This window comes from Psammomys obesus, unplaced genomic scaffold, assembly GCF_907164565.1.
Source record: "Psammomys obesus unplaced genomic scaffold, mPsaObe1.curated_primary_1811, whole genome shotgun sequence".
Taxonomy (NCBI): Eukaryota; Metazoa; Chordata; class Mammalia; order Rodentia; family Muridae; genus Psammomys; species Psammomys obesus.
Genome location: NW_026592890.1, coordinates 12118542 through 12139976, shown reverse-complemented (window position 1 = coordinate 12139976; position 21435 = coordinate 12118542). Strand labels below are relative to the sequence as shown.

The 21435-nt window shown below is 46.0% G+C and overlaps 1 protein-coding gene across 2 annotated transcripts in view; it reads right to left on the bottom strand.

The window, feature by feature from the left end:
* The window catches only part of Rps6ka2 (ribosomal protein S6 kinase A2), a 277337-nt gene that overhangs the window by 135749 nt on the left and 120153 nt on the right, over positions 1–21435 (bottom strand). The window contains exon 1 of one of the 2 annotated variants that reach the window (XM_055615971.1): positions 4719–5033. The exons of the other annotated variant lie outside the window; for it this stretch is intronic. Within the exon in view, the coding sequence (XP_055471946.1) occupies positions 4719–4817 (99 nt within the window). The 5' untranslated portion in view covers positions 4818–5033. Of the gene's footprint in view, positions 1–4718; positions 5034–21435 lie in introns of those variants that run through there. 2 annotated transcript variants of the gene reach the window in all.

Sequence of the window (21435 nt, the reverse complement as noted above, 5' to 3'; positions counted from 1 at the left end):
CAAAACATGACCCTATAACTGTGAGCGCAGATCATTCAGGAGAATTTAAGTCTTTGCCTTGTTTATTCAACAGATAGAGTATCTTGGCGGGAAATAGATATTTGTTTATTTATATATATTTATGTATGTACATATCTGGCTAGACTCCTAGCAGCCAACTCCACCCTCCACAAACAAACTCATCTTCAGTTTCCCCACCTCAAAGGGGCACAGACTCTCCGCTGGCAGCATCCAGAATATAGAATCAAGGTATATAACACTGGTCGCCTGCCCCTTCCCACTGCCTTCAAGCTGGAGTCCAGGGCCTCTGCTTCCTCCCTACAGCAGAGACCCTGGTAGCTGCCTCAGGCTTCTTCCTCCCCTACCAAGTATACACCCACCATATCTAAGGAACTGGCATCCATCTACCACAACTCCTAAGAAGAAGAGAAACCCCCGGCTAACTGAAAGCTAGGGGACAGGTGTCCCATCTTTTACTTAAAGCCCCATTGTTTCCTTCCTCTACTTCAGAGTATAAAAAAAAAAAAAAAAAAGCAAATGGCTGAACTGAGGGAGTGGTGAAAGCCAACCCGTGGCCTTGTTGGGAATGAGGGTAATGAAGGCAGAGAAAGGAAAATGTGCAAAATCTCAAGAGTTTTGAATAGGTGTATTTTGGAGTAAGCAAAAATATTTTAATACATTTCTTAGATGTAAAAAAAAAAGAAAGTATGTAGGGAATAAAAAACACTACAAAGACAAGACATATTCCAGATACAATGACCACAAGTAAGGAGTTAGCTATAGTGTCTAGGAAATACAATAAATGATAAAAAGGCAAATGACCTTCACTAATGTGAACCATTTCCCTCTGTCTCTCTCTCTTTGTCTCTCTCTTTCCCTCCTCAGTGTCAAAAGTCTACTACAGCAAGGACTAACAGAATATCTTGGGTATTTACTGTGAGAACTTGGAAAGTATTTTCCTGGGACTACCTGAACTATCTATTGATACTTATCTACTGATCACCAAGAATAACAACTCTTTCTACCCACAACTGGAGCCACCCCTGACATTTGACCCCAGCCCCTCTCTTAACATTTATGTGATTGGGACACCATGTTTTTTCTTAAGAAGAGTTGAGCAATTAACTTTTAGTCATGTGAGAACACAGACAGCCTTCAACTATCTATGACCATACAAACAAATAAATCACTTTAAGTAAATCACTCAAATTCACTGACTTAAGAATTTCACACGACTTATACCCAAGAACAGGCTTCTGCTGATTTCTTGGCCACTGTTACTATTCATTATGTTCATCCGAGGCAGAGTTCATAGTTTTGTATCTTAATTGCTTAGCTCAGTGCATGTTGTACATACTAACTTTTCTTTTTTCTTAGGACTGCTAACAATGGGGCAAACAAATAAACGAAACCTTGCCACTCAACAGTTTATCACCACCAAAAATTCCTCTCTTTTTTTCTCCTTATTTCTCACTGAATATCTTTTGGTAGCAATGTCAGTTTCGGATGAAATTGCCCAATATATAGATCAGAGATCTCCCTGGCCTTGGTACTACCGAGCGACAGGCCATTCCATAAGCAGCAGATGATATCTACGTTTAGAAGATAGCATCATTTTAAATCAATTAAAAACCTTTACTGCCTCTGGAGAGAATGTAAACCAGGAGTATAAGCCAGCAAACACACCTTTGGGGTCTCTGCTGGGGTTTCAAATGCCTTCCTGCTCAGCTCCGAGTTGAAAGTGGACACTCCCATTTTTGTACTCTAAAAGCTGACCTAGCACAGGGCAAAGCAACCCACCTGGGCAATGGATCCATGGAGAAGTGCGGTTGACTCATGGGCAGAGTTTGCACAATAAGAGGAACACCACTACCCTGCCCAGAAGACAGAAGCTCCATCTGAGCAAAGGCAGCCATCCTATCCCGTGGGCAGCTGACCTTCCCCTTGGCAGGCAGGAAGGGCACGGGAGCTTTTGCTTACCAGGCCTGTCCCATGGGGACAATACTACAGTAGCCCTACAGTCAGGACTTTCTTGTGGGGCCTGACACCCAAGCCCACCAAGGCTACCCAAGGCTCCCAGATTCCCTTCAACAGTTTCTGAAACACATCTGCCTGCGTGGTCCACCTTCCCAGATCACTTAGGTCAATGTCAACACAAGACAAAAATATTTAAGTGAACTGTATTTTAAACTGAAATCCACAGCGTTTCCACAGCCCAAGGTTTTATCAGACATCGTGTTCTAAAGGTAAGATAAATTTTAAACCAAATATTAAGCCATTTTTAACAAAGAGCATACTGCTTCAAACTTGAAGTTGCTGTTAATTTCCTGTTGATACCATATACTTCAAGTTTCAAAATCAAAGACTTCTACTTTCTCTGTATAGCCTAAAAACAATTATCACAGAAGAATGAAGAGTTTCCTTCAGTACAGTGAGTTGCCTTTTTCATTTGTCCCAACAAGGAAATGCACAACAGTGTCCAATATTTTATGAATAATCTTTCCCTCTAAGTTTTACATTTTTTGATGGGCTCTTCTTTGGCCTATAAGCCACTGTCTATACACAATGGAATGGTAAGGTACCTGGAGAAACGTGAAACTGTCTGAAACCTAACAGAAGAACCCACAGAGCCAGCTATACATGTTCCCAGGTAAGTGACGTGTCCCGGGGCCAGAATATCTTTGGTATTATTCCTCACTGTCCAGAAACAGCCTGAACCCACATGGGTGAGGCCCTTCATTTCTCAGGGTCTTTCTCCCTGCTTAGCAGAACCTGCTAAGTGGGATTTTCACAAATGTCAAATGGTCGAAAACTGAGGGGCGGGTAGGAAGTTTGTAGAGCAAATGCATATACGTGTATCTGATGCACACCGTAACTAGCCTGTGTGTCGGCACCCAACACAGCGTCAGGCCCACACACAGAGCACACGCAACTGACTGATGGGATACAATGCTTTCTTAGCCGTGTGTGTGTGTGTGTGTGTGTGTGTGTGTGTGTGTACAAGTGCAACACAGTGCCACGTTCGAAGGTCAGAGGACAACTTGTGGGATTCAGCCCTCTCCTTTTACCCTGTCAGCCCCTGGGGATTGAACTCAGGTTGTTGGGCTTGGTAGAAAGCACCTTCACTTGCTGGGCCATCTCTCTGCCCCCCCCCTTTTTATCATTTTGACCTTCTGTATAGCTATAGGTTTATGTAGGAGTCTTAGAAATGTTATTTTCACACACATATGCACACACACAGATACCCCCACACACACACACACACACAAACTCTTTCTTTTACTGCCCCCAACTTACACACCTTTTCTACCACAGTTTTTTGGAGGCCTTTTCATAGCCTAGTTCAGTTCTTCTTGCTGAATCAGCACACAGGCTTCAGGAATACCAGGGCCCTCCATGAACTCTATAAATGGTACACAGAGTTTACTCAAAGGATGTAGAGACAAGAGCAACAACTCAGAGACAAGGAACAACACAATAAACTTGGCATTGCAGTGAAATAGGAGATAAATACACATCTGGTAGGAAGGCAAATACTTCTGTAATTTCTGTTCTTGTTATCTAGATTTTGTGGAGTCCGGGGAGGGCGGGGGGAATGAAGTTTTGCTCAGTCTCTCTCATCATTAACTATCCCTCCCCATTACCAGATCAATAACTGAATTTTTCTAAAATCAGAGAGAGCCCTTCAATTCCGAGCTGGAATTTAGCAACAGAAACTTTTCAACAAGCAATTCCTTGATGCTTTTAAGTCTGTCCCCGGGCTTTACTTAAAGGTCTCTTGATCATCGTAGAGCCCTTTGCCTCAGTGAGGCTGAGACAAAGAAATTCAAAATGAAATCTGTGACATTGTTCCCAATGGAACAACCACACACTCACACACACACACCCCAACTCCATGTGGGCCAGCCTTGAAGCAGGGGCATCAACATTCCATGAAATCTCTAGGTCAGTTGTCAGCCTTCCCTCACACTTCACTTAAGCAGGCCACCACCGGCTTTGCCATCCCCGACTCAACAGCGTGGTCTGAGCACTGGGTTGAGCAGAGTTTAGCTGTTGAAATGAAAACTGCCTTTAAAACCACAGACGACTGGCTATGGCTACCCAACAGAAAAGATGAGGAACCTGCAAAGGTCAAGATTTTCCGGCGTCCTTCAGGTTTCAGAGCCAATCTATCTCAAAGCCCAGGCTGCAGGGAATTGCGTCAGGCACTCTACCACGGAGTGCCAGAGTGTACCGGAGCCCTCCTGACTGGCTTTGGTCAACTCCTGAGCATCCAATACACAGCACCAGACCCAACGCAGCACCGGCAGGCGCAAGAGGCTACAGAACTTGGGACTCGCGTGTAGCCTTCCAGAGTACCCCACACACCACGCAAGGCAACCCAGCTGCGCGGACCGCACCCCTCCTTTAAGACCTCTGGGGAGTGACCCCGAATCCTGTGCACTAGAAAGAAATTCACTGGGGTTGACCTCAGTAGCAGCAAGGACTCGTTCTGTGCAGTTGTTATGAAGTGCTAACATTTGGAGTCAATTTGATAGGTTTTAATGACAACTGGACTAGTTTTCAAATAACTTCCCACGCCACGCTCGAGTCTAGGGTGATGATGCACAGGACTGTGAGAAGGGCTCCGGGTGGCCGCACGCCCTCCGGGCTCGACATGCCCAATCGAGGCGCGGCGGGGAACCGCATCCTGCGCGCTCCCCGGGGAGGGCCTTTACCTCGAGGCGACTCAGACTGGAGCTCTTGGAGCGCGACTTCTTGCGCAGGTACACGGAGAAGAACCTGCGCACCGTGAACTTCTTCATGCTCAGCTCCATCGCCCCGCGCCCAGCTGCCAGGAGCCGCAGGGCCGGCGGGCGTGCATCCCCGGCACATCCCAGGTTGGGCAGCGCGCGGGCGGGCACGCGCGCCGGGGAACCCGACGCGGTGGCCCTGGGCGCGGATGCGGACTGCAAGCACAAAGGGCAGGCCGCGCCGGCCACCGGGCCCGGGCCCCAGGAGCACTCCCGCGGCGCCTTCGCCTGCGGCCAGGAGTACCAGCTCCTGGCAGCCTGCTCCGCCCATAGACTACACCCAGTGCCCCTCCGACCAACCAGAGTACGCTACTGCGCCACGCCTACAGGCCCATCCACCAATCAGTGCCCGCCGCAGGCGCTCTTTCTCCTTCAGTGGGAAAACCCACTCCGGACGGCCCCACCCTCATCCCTCTCACCAATCATCGCAAACCGTCATGCCCAGGGGCGTCGTCCCCGTAGCCCCCTCCAATCAGCGCCCGCTGCCCACTCCTCCCTGTCCTACTACTCCTGCCCTCAGAGTACTGTGCTGTATCGCCCCACCCACTGCCACGGCCACCAATCAGCGCCTACGCCGGTTGTATGCCTAATCAGCAGCTCCTGGCTGGGGCAAGCTGCTCCGGTCTTGTGCCCTGGCCTCATCTGTCTAAGCTGTTGTGTTCTCCCCTAAACTCTCCTGTCTGCTTGGACTGTACACTTTGCATCATGCTTTTCTCCACAGAGCAAAACTTTACTGGTTAGAGACCAAGCACGCTAAAAAAGCGCTCGCAAGCCCTACACTCTGATCGCTCCTCCAGCTTGCCAGGGAGCCTCTGGGAGAGGACCCCCTCCTGCTTCTCAGTGTTAGAGGCCTTCCTCCTCTCGGTAAGGATGCCTCACGTGGTCGGGGCCAGCAGCTGAGAACAAAGGCTCACATCCGCTCTCTGTGACCTCCGGCTCCATTTATAGACAATTATCCACACAGATGACTTATCAGAGCCCGCAGCAGGAACATCCTGAGTCGCAATCTGCGGGAGCAATCTGAGCTAAGTCCAAATGATCCTTCCTAAACACCCAAAAAGAAAGGCTGAAAGTAATAAAGGCCCGTGCCCTATGGCAGAATGGAAGCGGACTAAGGAAGTGAAGAGCAGCGGGCCCCTGGGGTGTCCTAGGCTTTCCTCTGACCAAAAGCGTTAAGTTCCCTTGGCCTGACTTCCGCGGCTATGGCCCCTCTGGGGAGATCAGCAGATTGCTCCTCCTGCATTAAACGCAGCGCACTAGGCAGTTAGTTATTCCACGCTCTCCCTCCAAGACTGGTGGTCATCATAAGGAAAGCAGGATTCAGGAGGCCCAACACGCCAGGAAGTCCACCTGGATCAAGAGTCAGGAGGGTCAGGAGTCAATCCTATTTAGAGAGAGCTTTTAGGAACTGCTCTCCCACTGGTGTGGGGCTCCAGAGATGGGCCGCCTGCAGGCTAAGGGTTTGCTGCTTCAGCTTGTGACCCGTGCTGGCATGTAGTAGGTCTTCATGATGCCTGAGTTGCTGGAGGGGCCTTCTGAGGATGAAATCAGGAGTGGGCTGAGATCAGGTCCTCTCAGCAAGGCTTTTTGGTTGCCACCCCCAAGTCCTTAAGAGTTTTTTACTTATAGTTTCTGAGGTAAGGGTCTGTTCCTGCCTTAAGAAGACTTCTAGCAATGGAGAGTGTCTAGTTGGTTATAAACTACTGTGGAGGATTGGCTCCTGGAACACCCGAGTTGGCAAGTCCTTCCTTGTGGAGAGAGCTTAGGGCAGAGACCTCTGGGTCACATTCGTTCCTGATATCCCAGATCACGGCTGCTCTCTCCCCCAGGAAACCAGGAAACTGATCTTTGTTCTCTTTCTATATTTGGAGGCCCCCTGAGCCATGTCAAGTTGCCCTTAGGCCAGTAGGTTCCAGAGCTCACCACTTCTGAGATCTCTTGCGATTTTATAAGAAAATTTGGACAGCCCGAAAGTCTCTAAAAACACTGGAAATGAAGCTGAAAGGCAGGCAACGCAACCTACACAGCAAAGCTAGCATGGAGGGCTTCAGCAACACCCAGGCAGAGCCAGCAGGGCTCAACCATGCTAGCTGAGGTGAGATTTAGGGGGAAGACAGGAGTGCCTCAAGCCGAGGAAAACATCACCGTGCAGGCTGTGTCGGCCTGGAAGTAGGCTGACTCCCTGTGGCGTTAGTGCTTTGCTGAAGACCATGTCACCTGAACCTCGGCGGCTGGATCTCACTGAAAAGCACAGAGCTGCTCTGCACGGAAATACTAATCCCGTGTAACAGCCTCCAGTGAAACCTTCTTCCCCTCGAGACAGAATGAGTGCCGAGGACCGGAGGGGCATGCTGCAGAAATAACAAGGTAAAGCCCTATGGAGATGAAAAGAAGGCAGATTGGCCAGCCGGTTGGCCATGCCTTCACATGCCTGTGTCCCCAGCTCAGGACTGACGGCTTCCACTGTGACCAAGAATTTAGAACTCCGGAGTAATACTTCCCCATCCGTACCCCAACTCCTAGCGTACCACACAGTGTGTCCAGGTTTACCTGTGTAGTCAGAGGTTTAGCTATAGGAAATGATGCTGTGTTGGCTGATTGTGGAAATTTTAACATGAGGAATGCTTACATCAGAATACCTCGGTGCACACCTTAAATACATGTTATTCTTATTTGTAAAGTTCCTCTCAGTAAAGCTGGGAAATGCAAAGAAAGCAGGAGGAAGGAAGTGGAAATTAACAATGGTAACACTGAGAGAAGAAAAACCACAGTGGCCATGGGACTAAAAGGGAAAGAGGGGCTAGGCTGGCACAATCCTAAGGAGAAGGCAGAAATGAGTGTCACACCTCAAGCTACAGAGACAGGTGGGAGGAGATATATGCTGATCAGTATAGGAAAGCCAAGAGAGACTAGGCGAGCCTAACAGGACTACATGGAAAAGAAATCATTACATTCACAGCCTGAGAGAACAAACGTGAGGCAAAGCAGAGGAGGGGGCTCTTCTGTCTCTGGGTGCTAACGTGATTCTAGAGATGCATGGCTATCTTGGAACCATGAGGGACCCGGCTGTCATGCTAAGCATGCTGTAGCTAAACACTAGGAAATGTAGGATCTCTGATTATCCTGTTGAGATGCTACATTAACCAATTCTGGGGCCAAACTTCTTTGAGTACTATTCCCATGAAAAATAGGAAATTTCTATTAAGTTTTCTGATATTTTTCAGCTGAAAGAACAATATTTGATATGTTAAGTAAGAAATTCATTTGCTCAGTTGGTTTATCTAGACGTGTCTAGTTATCAAATCTAAATTTTGTGAAAATTATTTAAAGGTTATTTTAATAGGCACGATAGTGATAGAACATCGTGGTAGAAAATACAGTGGAGTTGCGGCTAGTCATGCTTGGAGGACAGGAGAATCACTAAAGTGCATTCTCCCACAGGCAGGACATGGAGTAATCTCACCTCAGCACTGTGTTTCCTCTCCGGACCACAGACTGGAGAAGACCTATCAGCAGATGCGTCTTCTCTGATTCAGGGGCACACGCTGACTTTTGAGGAAGACTAGCACACACCGGGTCCCTTTGCAGAGCATGGCTTTTCGGGTACAAAGAGAAAGACAGGGAAATAAAGAGCATCCTCCACAGAGGCCCTGAGGTGGAAGGCACAGTAATTGTGGCCTCATTGTATGACCAAAGCATGAGCTCAAGGTGTGACAGCTGGAAGACAATGACATTTTTTTTCCCAAACAAAGGAGACATAAGAAGCAGTGGATGGCACCTATGGAAATACATCTTCATGTTGGAATGTTTTCTCCGCAACAGGGTGCAGAGTAGAGAATCATTGAGAAGAAACCGATTCTGTAAAAGAGAATGATGATAACTTGGGGGAATGATAGTGTCTAAGAATTACAGAGGGTGAGCTACAAAGTTCCACAGCATGGACCGGAAAGTGTGTGAGGAGAGAGGACAGCTCCTGGACACATCTTCATTCTCAGGCTCCACTTTCATGTGTCCTCCGGCTTCTTGGTGTCATTAGCTCAGAGGCAATCACTCAGGATTCTCATGGCTCCCTACAAAGCCACAGCTTCAATGTCACCTGTGTTTGACCCAAAGTAACTGGGATGTGGAAAAGAAAAACACTGACTTCTGAAGGAAGAGAAAACACAGCTTTCACACACGGGCACATCGCTTTCTTAAAGTTTTATCTTGTTTTCACACTTAAATATCTCACATCCTTAAAAGTACAGCAAATAATATCTACTAATCAAGAACTGAGACAATTTAAAAATCAAAATTTAGATAAGACCTGCGATCACAAAAGCCTATTGTAGTATAATGAGACCAACTGCTTCTGCTGTGAATGTTTGTGTTAGGAATTTATTTTTGTGATTTCCTCATTATTAATCAGTTCTCTCCTGAATACATTTGAATGTGACTTAGAGAGGAGAAACCTGATGACTAGCAGAGAGTGATGGCTGCTGCTGGGCACTGCAGTGTCATTATTCTGTGTCTCCATTGACTGCTTCTATGCTCCACCCAGTGCCAAGCTTGGAAACTCAAGGGGAAAGGTAGCTAAGGCTGTGGTCACAAGGTGATCTGCATGGTAAGAAAGCCCTGGGAGCCTCAGAAAAAGCCTGAGGTTCAGCTGGGAAACAAGAGGCGGCATCTGGGTTCACCCCAGAAGATAAGGTCAAGTTGGCCAGGTGACAGCGAGGAAATGCTAAAGAGCCAGGAAGCACCGTCCCAAAGACCGCTCCACCTGCTGAGCAGGTGTGTTAGGCGCTATGTGGGAAGGGAAAGAGGGTGGAGGGTCCCAAGGCAGAGAGCTCTGGACAGAGTTTGCACCTGGTGACTTTGAGGAGCCCTAGAAGTTCCGAAGGAGCCCGCCCTGGCGAATCTTAACTGTGAGCATCTTCATCCTTCTGCTCTACCCCTGGCCAGCTGATGCTGTCCTCAGCCATCCTGAGCTCATATTACCTGTCCACACCACACTGGGAGCAGTGAGTTCTGGCCAGATACAAATGGGTTCTGCACTCCTTGCTGAAGACACCATGGGCCCCTACCTCCTTGCCGACCAAGCAGAACCCTAACTCCTCACTATACAAAGCCCCTGGGCCTCCTGCATCCTGCCTACCACCCTTCCCTGCACCAGGCTCAACCCCGGCTTTCTTCCTGGTCCCTGGATATGTGGAGCTTTTGTTCTGTAAATAATGGGGGAAGTAAGAAATATGGCAAGAATCGGTGGACCAGACAGCCCTTCCACTATCTGCGTGAACACACCCTTGACAGAAGCCCAAGCCGAAAACCTACAACTTGTGCCTGTGTGCCCAACAGAAATCATCACAGATATTCTCTAGAACACTGGCTCTCAACCTCCCTAACGCTGCAACACTGGAATATAGTTCCTCGTGTTGTAGTGATGCCAACCATAAAATTATTTTCATTGATACGCTCTTATGAACCGTAATGTAAATATCGGATACGTAAGATATCTAATGTGCGACTCCTGCTAAAGGGTCATTTGACCCCCAAAGGAGTCGTGACTTATGGCGTGAGAGCTGTTGCTGTAAAGAAAGCCAGGAAGCATAGAATCCCTCTGACTTGGGACCACAGGCATGCAGCCCCTAATCCACAAAGAAACCCACATCAGTCCAAAGCAAAAGACCCAGAATCAGATGTGTGATGAGTCAGTTGGTGGATGGGTCTGATGCTCATGACAAGATGACCAAATGCAATATGTCCAAGGAAATTAAAGCAAGATTTGCAAACATGATTACAGACAGGACCACAAAGTGACTAATCAGATATAAAGCCAAGGGAGGAAAGATGTGACATTTGACAGGTTCGATATGGCCAGCATAAGAGTGTTGTTCATCAGAAGTGGATCAGACAGAGTGAAGCTGGTAAAGGGCAGGTTTCAAACAAGGGGAGGGAGGCTCTAAAGTTAGATTTCTACATGCTTTTGAGGTCCCATGTCCCAACCTGTGCTTTGCCAGGCCCTGTTACTGAGTCCTACCCATTCCTGAAATGAGAGCCAGGCCTAGTTTCCTAGCCTCTCCATTCGTATCTAAGAGGTCCCTCAGGACAGTCAGCTGTACTTGCAAAAATTCTCAGGCCCCTCCAATCCAACCCTCTCTCACAGTTTTTCCAGAGACAGTTACCTGGACACAACCTTCACCACCTGCTAGCATCCTATCACCAAAATGACTAGGCCAGCAGGTACACCCACAGCTCCAGGGACTCCTAGAGGGTGCTCCCCAGAGCATAATTGGCTCCTCTGAAGGACATGAACTCCGTCCCCTGTATGTTGGCACCTGCAAAGATGAGCTACCAGGACCCATGATGAAAAGGCCTTGGCCTCTGCCTAGGCCTGTTTCCCTATCTTTGCCTTCCACTCCAGGGGGTCTGTTGGGCACTTGCTTGGTACCATGCTTTGCCTGCTGTATAGTATTGCAGCTTTCTACGGCCTTGCCTACATCTCGTGCCAACACTAAATGACCCAGGTCAGCATCACATTATTATATTCTACTCCTGTTATTTCCGGAGATTTACATGCTATGAAGGGCTGGGGTTTACATTTTTTGCTTTATCTTTGCAACACATTAATCTAACAAATAAGCACAAAGAACCCCGCTCTCTGCAATGCAGACACCGAGGCCTGGCAAAGCGAGAGGTGAGGCGACTGGTCAACTAAGAAAAAAGGAACTTTTTCTCTCACCCCCAAGTCTGGACATGAATTATAGAGGAACTCTGAAGTGGGACTGGGTGCGGGGGGCGGGGGGGTTACAGGAAACAGGAAGCAGGCTGAAACTATAGCAGGAAGGACCCTGTAACTTGAAAGGGAGGGAAAAAGGTTTTCATAATAGAAAAGTATGAAAAATCTGGAATGGGTTCAAAAGAGAATGTAAATTCTTTGCTAGATTTTTTTTTTGCTATAAATCTTCATCATTTTAAAATATTTCATAGACAAAAACAGTATGACACGGAGTACATCCATGTGAGACAGGGACAAAATGAACAAACAGAAACTCTGAAAGCCATAGGGTGGAAGGGCGTGCCACCTCACACAGACACACTCACACACACACATATACACACACTCACACACACACATATACACACACTCACACTCACTCACTCCATGGTCAGAAAACCAAGGGAGGAAGTTCAGGACGGAGATGAGGTAAGGTGGGGAATTCTAAGCCATATGTTTGAAGACACTTGTAAGTTCAGTCTTTCTGGGAAATACACAAATAATGACTAAAATAAGGTGAACTCTTTTCTTGACTCATAGCTGGTCCTGAGGTCCATGTCACTCTCTGCCACACAGGCCAAAGATTTCCCCAAAGAATCTGGACAGAGTACTAGTGGCACACAAGGGAAGAAGTTATGTTCATCTGTCCCAAAGGTCGTATCCCTAAATGTCAGCAGGTGAACCAGGAACAGGCCTCTGGTGAAGGATGCTGCCATGTCTGGCAAGGAGAGAGCCCGGCCTCCGCTTGTTACGAAGCTATCACAACACTTGTTTTTAAGCTCCAGGTCAGTAACCTGTAAAGCTTACTCAGAAGGACATGTAAATGCATGTTGGACATGTGCCCTGCAAACACATGCCATAGTAAACACAAAGCTCCAGCACGTATGAGCTCGTGGTCTTGAGTTGACAAGTTCCCTGTGAGCGTGAGTGGGTGGAGATGACAAGCAGGGGAAATGTCTATTAGGATGCCATAGAATATGTTCAACTAATGCCTTTGGGGAGAAAAGAAAAGGCAGACTTCAAAGAATTACAAGGAAACTAGATGGTGTAAAATGAGGAAAATCGATGTTGCAAGATGACCAAACTTGCTTGTTAAGAGAAGTAACACTTGAAGACTGAAACTATAATAATTTATTTTAAAGCTGATAGATAGATACATCAGTTTAGAACATTAAAAAGAAGTAAAAGGTCAGTTTGGGGAAAGTCCTAGGAAAGGCTGGTAAAGAAGACAGTAGTGCTGATACAGACAGAATGTAAAAGACAGGAAACACAAAAAGAGTATGAGGCAGGGAGGACAGTCCTGTATGCCCTAGTCTTCAATGAAAGAGAACAAAAGAAAGATTGAAAATGATTCAAAGAAGTAAGGCAGTAGGTGAGAATGTTTCAAAAGTGATTAAAATCTACCAATGGTCTTATTTACAAAGGTCTGATAATTCCAAGGAGGATTAGGTAGGATGAACTCACACCTAAATCCTGCATAATAACAAAAGCAGGCAAACAGGAAACAAGGCAGATTTGACTGAGGATGAATTCTTAGAGAGGGAGCCCATCACCATTTCAGAAAATGCACTGTGAGCCAGGGAGAAGGCAGCAATTTGTGTAAGATACTGAGAAAATAGACTGAGGAAACAATTTCAGCGTCAAATGCTCTCCCTGCAAAGAAATCATTTCCGTGAACAAGAAAGACCTTTGCTCAGAAGCAACCTGAGGACTGCACAACCAATAAAATCTTGAGAGTAATGCTAACCACATAAGAACTGGATAAACAGGAATTAAAATATTGTATAACGTGTTTATTTAAATCAAGTTACAAATAAAGTCCTAGTTTTAAAAATGCACACATACAGGGCTGGCAAGATGGCTCAGTGGATGGAGGTGCTTGCTACCAGGACTGACAACCTAAGTTTGATCCCAGGCTCATGAGACAGGCTTCTACATGCAATTTTGACCTCTACACACTCAACTTTGAGTGATTGTACACACATACACGCATACACACACATACAAGAGTGCACATGTGAATGCATGAACACGCTAATAACTAAATGATAAAAATATAAGTTAGAGCATACAGAAGGACCATAATCTGAGTTTAAGCCTTATCTTTGTATTTTTCTAGAGATCAATAAAGCGGCCAAATAATTTCAGGTAAAAGGTATAATTGTTAATGAAATGAAATCAATCAGAATATAAATCCAATGTTAAAGCACCACACTAATAAAAGTAAAAGTGTAACATGAGAAAAAATTTCAAAAGAAATAAAGAACAACAAAAATAAAACCCTAAAAGCCAGAAAAAAAGAAAAGATGGGCTCAGGAGTGGCCACCAGCATGGACCAGAGTGTCTCTGCCTCCTACTAGCCATTTCTCAGAATGGTATACAGGAGGCAACCTGGAAAAAGAAAGTTCCCTCCAGGACAAGAGTAGGTATGCAAAACTACTACGCCCCCTAAGCTTGGTGCTCCTCAACCGGAAAGCAGTGATGTGAGTCCAGCACCTCTCTGGCCCCCGTGTATTCCATTAGGACCTGGGGGGCAAGGGCCCAGTGTGGATGGAGTCCCATGACCTGCTCCTTGAGTGGAGCAGCCCCTGGCCTCTCATCCGGGAAGCTCCTATTTCCTTCCACTACCTCCAAACAATGCTGAGTATTAGTTTGTCTACAAGGCAAGGTCAGATTCTACACTTCACATTTTAAAAAGTAGGAGAAATATTGTTTAAACGCTAACATTTGTAATCAATCTTAATGTGCCAGATTCTCCAGTTAAAAGACAGACTGTCAAACTGGTTTAAAATAGTACAACTTAGCTATAGAGATAGTGCTAAAACAAGACATGGAAAATTTCAAACAGAAGAATGGAAAAAAAAGATACCACTCAATTAGCAACAAAAGAGACAGCCTCCACAGAAGCAGGAATGGACAAAAGACACTACTTACTCAGTGATTAGGAGTCAGCCACAGGCAAGGTGAAATCACCTACATTTGCACATCCCAAGTAACAACATCAGAAGACCCTGGCTAAACACCAACAGAACTAAACCATCCTGACACAACCATCACCTTTTGGAGAAATCGTAACACTTCCCTCAACAAACGAAAAAAAAAAATCTAACAGAAAAAAAATCACTGTGTATTTGGGTAGTGAAATCACACACTTAAGAAAGCTGATTTAGTGTGCAAGTATAGTACGCAATGTCCAGGTGAGTTATGTATATATTCTTAAGTACACGTGTATTTTTAAAAGCCTCTATTGTACTTTAGGCCACAAAGCATGTATCACTAACATATCTAGAAGATAACTGCACTGTAATTGCTACTGTAAGAACTGATTTTTCATACCATACTATAAAAATAATGTTAGCTCCATAACTAATTAAAAATAATTCAAATGATTATCAACTTTTTTATTTTTCTGAGACAGGGCATCATGATACAATCCAGGCTGACCTGGATCTTACTATGTAGCCCAAGCTGGCCTTATACTCTCAATAATCCTCCTGCCTCAGTCCTCTGGGTTCTGTGACTCCAGACATGAGCCAAGATACTTTGCTAATATTGGCAATGTTAAAAGGCAAATTTTAATAACCTTGAATCAAAAAGTACCTTACAATAAAGATTAGAGATTGCTTGGATTTAAGACATTAAAAACATACAATTAAGTTGGAATTGAAGGTACTATAGTACTAAATGTTTCCATTATAAGGGTGCTTGAAACAGTCAGCTAAACATAGAGTTTAAATACTAAAGAAAGAGGGCAGAAGAATGGGCCCAGGTAGTATAGAAGAAGGAAAATAATAAAATCAATAATCAAAATAAATTTAGAAATAAAAGTAGATAAGATAATTCAAAGGTGTGCCTAAAAAGTTAGTTTTAGCATACGTTTTGTGGGGTACTAAAAGGGCAAGGATGGCCAACAGAGGCATGTAAGACAGCTAGTCAGGGGCGTGTCCCTTCCATGTGTCTAAGCAAATCACACAGTTGCTCACACACATAGAGGTTAGGTGTCCACACATGCTCTCAGCACACTACCACATCCTGAAAGTTCGAACAAGGCTGCCAATCCTGTGCTAGCTCCATGGAAATTGCCAGTGAAGACATGGAGACTGATGCTGGCTCTCCGTGCTTACCTCACCCCATTCTCCTGTGCTCCCTGAGTTCCAACCACAGAGAACTCTTTCTGTTCTTCAGACATGCCGGGTATATACATCCTGCTACCCCCTCGCAGCTCACACACTACAGAGGCCCAGAATCCCCATCAAGACCTGCTCTCTGGCATCAGTCCTTCAGAGATGCTCCCATGAAGCCCCAGAGCCCATCACGCCTCCTGGCAGATGTCGCTCTGGTGAACTGAGCCCCTCATATGGAAAGCTTAGAACTCTGGCATCTGTGTGCGGTCACTTGGGATGCTCCTATCCCAGAGACTCTGAGAGGGTGTGGATCACGTTTGTTTTCCAAACCACTGCACACAGTGCCTGCTTCTCACATCTGTCCTGACAGCCAGAGATATGCCCTGCTTTCTGGACACCGTGCACTTTTGATGCAGGAAGAAAATGAATGTGGGAGTGGCCTAGAGAACCTGCTTGTCTCCCTTCCTTTCTTTCTCGCCCTCTTTCTTTTTATTTTATTAAATGTATTTATTTTACAACCCCCTCCCTATTCTCTTCCTGGTCCAAGCTTCCCACCCTCTTCCTCCTTTCCCTCCTCCCTGTCTCCTCAGAAAAGGGCACCTTCCCTGCTTATTAACCTACCCCAATACATCAAGAATAAGCATATCCTCTTCCACTGAGGCCAGACAAGGCACCTAGCTAGGGGAAAGTGATCCAAAAGCAGACAACAGAGCCTATGTCAGATAGGATTTCTATTCCACTTGCTAGGGGACACACATGAAGACCAAGCTGACCAAGTTACACATGTGTCATGGGCTTAGCTCCAGTCCATGCATGCTCTGTGGTTGGTGTTTTGGTCTCTGTAAGCCCCTATGGGCTCAGGTTAGTTGACACTGTTGGTTTTCTTTTGGAGTTCTCGTCCCCTCCAGGTCCCCCTATTCTTCCCCTCACTTTTCCACAAGACTCCCATGCTCTGCCTAATGTTTGGCTGCATCTGTTTTGATCCACTGATGGATGAAGCCTCTCAGAGGACAGCAACAGCTCAGGCACTAAGATTAATGATTAATAAATGGGACCTCATGAAACTGAAAAGCTTCTGTAAGGCAAAGAACACCATCAATAGGACAAAATGGCAGCTTACAGAATGGGAAAGATCTTCACCAACCCTACATCTGACAGAGGGCTAATATCCAAAATATGCAAAGAACTCAAGAAATAAAACACCAACAAAACAAGTAACCCAATTAAAAAATGAAGTACAGAGCTAAACAGAATACTCAACAAAGGAATATTGAAATGCTCAAAGAAATGCTCAACATCCTTAGTCATCAGGGAAATGCAAATCAAAATGACTCTGAGATTCCATCTTATACCCATCAGAATGGCTAAGATCAAAATCTCAAGTGACAGCACATGCTAGAGAGGATGTGGAGAAAGGGGAACACTTTTCCATTGCTGGTGGGAGTACAAACTTGTACAACTACTTTGGAAATCAATCTAGCACTTTCTCAGAAAATTGGAAATAGTTCTATCTCAAGACCCAGCCATACCACTCCTAGGCATAAACATAAAAGATGTTCTACCACACAACAAGGACATTTGCTCAACTATGCTCATAGCAGCTTTGTAATAGCCAGAATCTGGAAACAACCTAGACGTCCCTCAACCAAAGAATGGCTAAAGAAAATGTGGCACATTTACACAGTGGAATACCACTCAGCTAAAAACAAAGATCTCATGCAATTTGTAGGCAAATGGGTGAAACTAGAAAATATCATCCTGAGTAAGGTAACCCAGACCCAGAAAGACACATGGCATGTGTCTTTATAAGGCACATGTGTCACTTATAAGAGAATATTAGCCATATAGTATAGGATAAGTATACTACAATGCACAAACCCAAAGCAAGTAACAAGGAGGGCCTAAGGGAGCATGCTTGAATCCCACTCAGAAGAGAGATGAAATGGATATCAAAAGTAGATGAAGAGAGGGAACTCTCTTCATCAAAGAGAGAGTGTGGGGATGAGAACAAGGGTTGAGATCAGATGTGGGGAGAGCAGGGAGACGAGAGATCTGGGAGAGAGAAAAGAAACTGAGATGTGGAGGACATCTCTGAGACAAGATGGAGACCTGGACAGGGTAGGATCCTGCAAGGATATGGGGGTGAATCTAGCTGAGACTCCTAGCTGCAGGGGACATGGAGACTAAAGTGGCCACCTCCTAGCCAGGCAGGACTTCCAGTGGGGGGAGGGGGATTCCAACCCACCCACAAAACCTTCGACTCAAAATTTACCCTGCCTACAAGGTATTCAGGGAGAAAGATGGAGCAGAGATTGAGGGAATAGCCAACCAATGACTGTCCCAACCTGAGACCCACCCCATAGGAGAAAGCCAGCCCTGACACTGTTAATGATGCTCTGCTGTGCTTGCAGACAGGAGCCTAGCATGCCTTTCTCTATTTTTAAGGCAATAACAAGCCTTGAGTGAATATGAATGGTAATTTTAGGCTGTGAAGGACACACAGTAGGCACTTTTTAGAGAGGCATTTTTCATCAGGGAACAGGCACCACCACCGTTATACCTCCTAAGGCTCCCAGCCCTAACACCATTTCTGTAACTCACTGCGGTGGGGCTTCCTTCCTAGACTACCTATCTGGGATTCTGGAGCCAGAGCAGGACGCTCCATACCCTGTCTTCTCACCACTTCAGAAACTGACCTGAGCCAATCTCCGGTCTCCGTAGGGAAAGACTAGACTTATGGTGAAACCATGAAGGGATGTTGCAGGCATATTTTGGCTTGGAAATTTTTGAATAGTCTAAATACATAAAAAACCCAAAAGAAATTAAGGCCTTGGGAAGTTATCATGTCCACAGAGTGTTAACATAACTACTGTAGCTGTTTGTTTGTTTTGAGACAGGGTTTCTTTGTGTAACCCTGGCTGTCCTAGAACTTACTCTGTAGACTTGGCTGGCTTGGAACTCAGAGATCAGCCTATCTCTGCCCTCTCCTCCCCCACCTAGTGCTGGAATTAAAGGCATGCACCACCGCCCCTACCTGGCTAGTGTTGTTATCTTAGTTATGTCCCTCAGAAAGAGAAGTGGCAGTCCTAACCTTTGTACTAGCAAATATAGCCTAAGTCAGAAACAGGGTCTTAGCAGATAAAACCAACTGAAGACGAGGTTATAACTGGTGTAAGGTTGATCCTAAATTCAATATGGTGGATGTTTTCATAAGGCCAGAGGGAGAGACTAAGGAGCAGAGACAGGAAGGAATGGAGGGAGGAAAAGAAGGGTAGGTGAGAGACTAGAGTTGTATACTTCCAAGCCTGGGAAAACAACTAAGTGAGAAGATGGCATGGGACGTGTCCTGTATAGCCTTCAGAGAAAGCTGGCCCAAGTTCAGTCTGTAAGCAGCCTTCCACAGAGAATAAATCTCTATTGTTCTAAGTGGCCCAGCTTGTGGAAAGTTGCCATGGCAACCCTGGGAAACCAACAACATAAACTGCATTCTTTGAGGCTAACTATTGAACTTCACATCTGACAAAAACTTGACCTTAATAGCATAGAGAAGTAGTCACCTTTCAGAGTTTACGTGGCAGGAACAATTGTCAGCAAGACTGCCAATGTGGGCTGCAGCAGGACCAGGCTTCAGTCTCCTTTGGGTCTTCTGAGATCCCACTGGAGACAAGGTGATGCAAAGGGCGTATGCTCCAATGCAGCCACCTCCCACCGTTGCCCACACACTCCCCATTGCCTCCTTCCTCACTGGCCAGCCCACCCCCCCTTTCCTCTCTGGCATGTATCCTTCCATCCCCAGCCTGCAGTAAGCCTGTCTGACTTCTGGATCTACGTAGAGATGGAGGCCAGCTCCAAGGCCAGCCTGGCCATGACAACAAAAGAAGCAAATCCAAAGCCCACACCGGATTCAGACTTCTCCATATGTACTTCCCTGAGCATGTTTAAGAACTAAGCTTTCCATGCAAGTCCATAAATTGAACACGGGCATTAACTGCCTTAATTCACAAACACAACCAACAGCTCACACACTAATGCTTCGGCTTTCACTTCCTCTACCTGTCAGGTCTCTCTGTCTCTGTGCTCTCCCTCCCCTCCCCCCGTGTACATGTGCATGTACAAGAAACCTATCTAAAAGTAATGCTTCTTAACTTAGTATGAGCTTGTCTTCCAGGAAGCATGTGGCCACATGTAGATATTTTAGATCGTGGGGAAGGGAACTTCCCCCACTGACCTCCAGCAATGGAGATAGGCACCACCCAACCTCCTACTGCTGCTCCCGAGAGGCTGTGGTCCAAAGTGAGGTCACACCATTGCCAGCACACTGTGACCTCTCTTGTTTATCATCATTGCTCTGAGGTCTAACAGGAGCCAGGACTTGAATGTCTATTAAGTGAACGTTCACTTAACACATTTATAAAAGCAAAATGTGACACACTTACCCCAAGTGTGGGGCACATGCTTGAAAACCCCACCCCTCAGTGGCTGATGTGGGAAGATTTTGACTTGGGCTACTCAGCAAGACTTTGTCTTAAAGTTTGAAAATAAAATTTCAGTTATTCACCCAGCAGAGACATTTTTTTATTTTACTCCAAATGTTAAATGTTCTAGAATGATCCTGAAACATGTTTGAAAATGTCAGAGCAACTGTACGAGATGTATAAAGACATGGTGAAATTTCGATATGAGAACCTTCAGGGCCCAGGAGCCACCTGAACCTGCCCTAACACTCCAGAGATGTTTGACTGCTTCCTTTCTTTCACAGCTCTCCTGTGCAGAGCAGATCTTGGACTACCACACAACCAGCTCCACACAGTCAACAACAGCCACAGGACCCACAATTTAAGGTACCCATACCGTCTTTCTACCCATCAGCTCAAGAAAGAAGGTCTTTGACTCCCTGGCCATTTACCAGAAGGAAAGCTGCCTGGACAGACACACAGAACACAGGAGAGGAGCCCGTTCCCAAATGGAAAAAAAGGAAAAGCAAACAAAAAGCAAAAACCTAAATTACACCAGCAATAAAGTTACAGGATGGAGGTCAGAGGTGGCTTTTTAAATTTTTTTTATTTTTTGTAATTGCAATTTTTTTATTATTTATTTTATGTATGAGTGTTCTGTGTGACCTGCATGCCAGAAGAGGGCATCAGACCCCAGTATAGGTGGCTGGGAGCCACCATGTGGTTGCTGGGAATTGAACTCAGGACCTCTGGAAGAGCAGACAGTGTTCTTAACTGCTGAGCCATCTCTCCAGCCCGTAATTGCAATTTTTTAACTTTTTTTTATATAATTTATTCACTTTACACCCAATTATAACCCCCTCTCTTGTCTCCTGGTTCTACCCTTACTTTCTCTTCCCCCATCCCTTCCCCAGTCCTCAGAAAGGGGGAGCCCTCCTCCCCTACCATCTGACTCCAGCCTATCAAGTCTCATCAGGACTGCCTGTTTCCTCTACCTCTGTGGCCTGGCAAGGCTGCCCCACTGGGGGCAAGTGATCAAAGAGCAGGTAGCAGAGTCCATGTCAAAGACAGCCCCTGCTCCCCTTACTAGGTAACCCATAGGGAGACTGAGCTGCCTATGGGCTGCATCTGAGCACATGGTCTAGTTCTTCTCCATGGATGGTCCTTGACTGGTGCATCAGTCTCTGCAGGACCCCCTGGGCCTAGATTTGATGGCTTTTTTGCTCTCCTTATAGAGCTCCTGTCCCCTCTGGGTCCTTCTATCCCTTCATTCTTCTATGCAACTCCCAGTGTTCTGTTTGGCTGTGAGT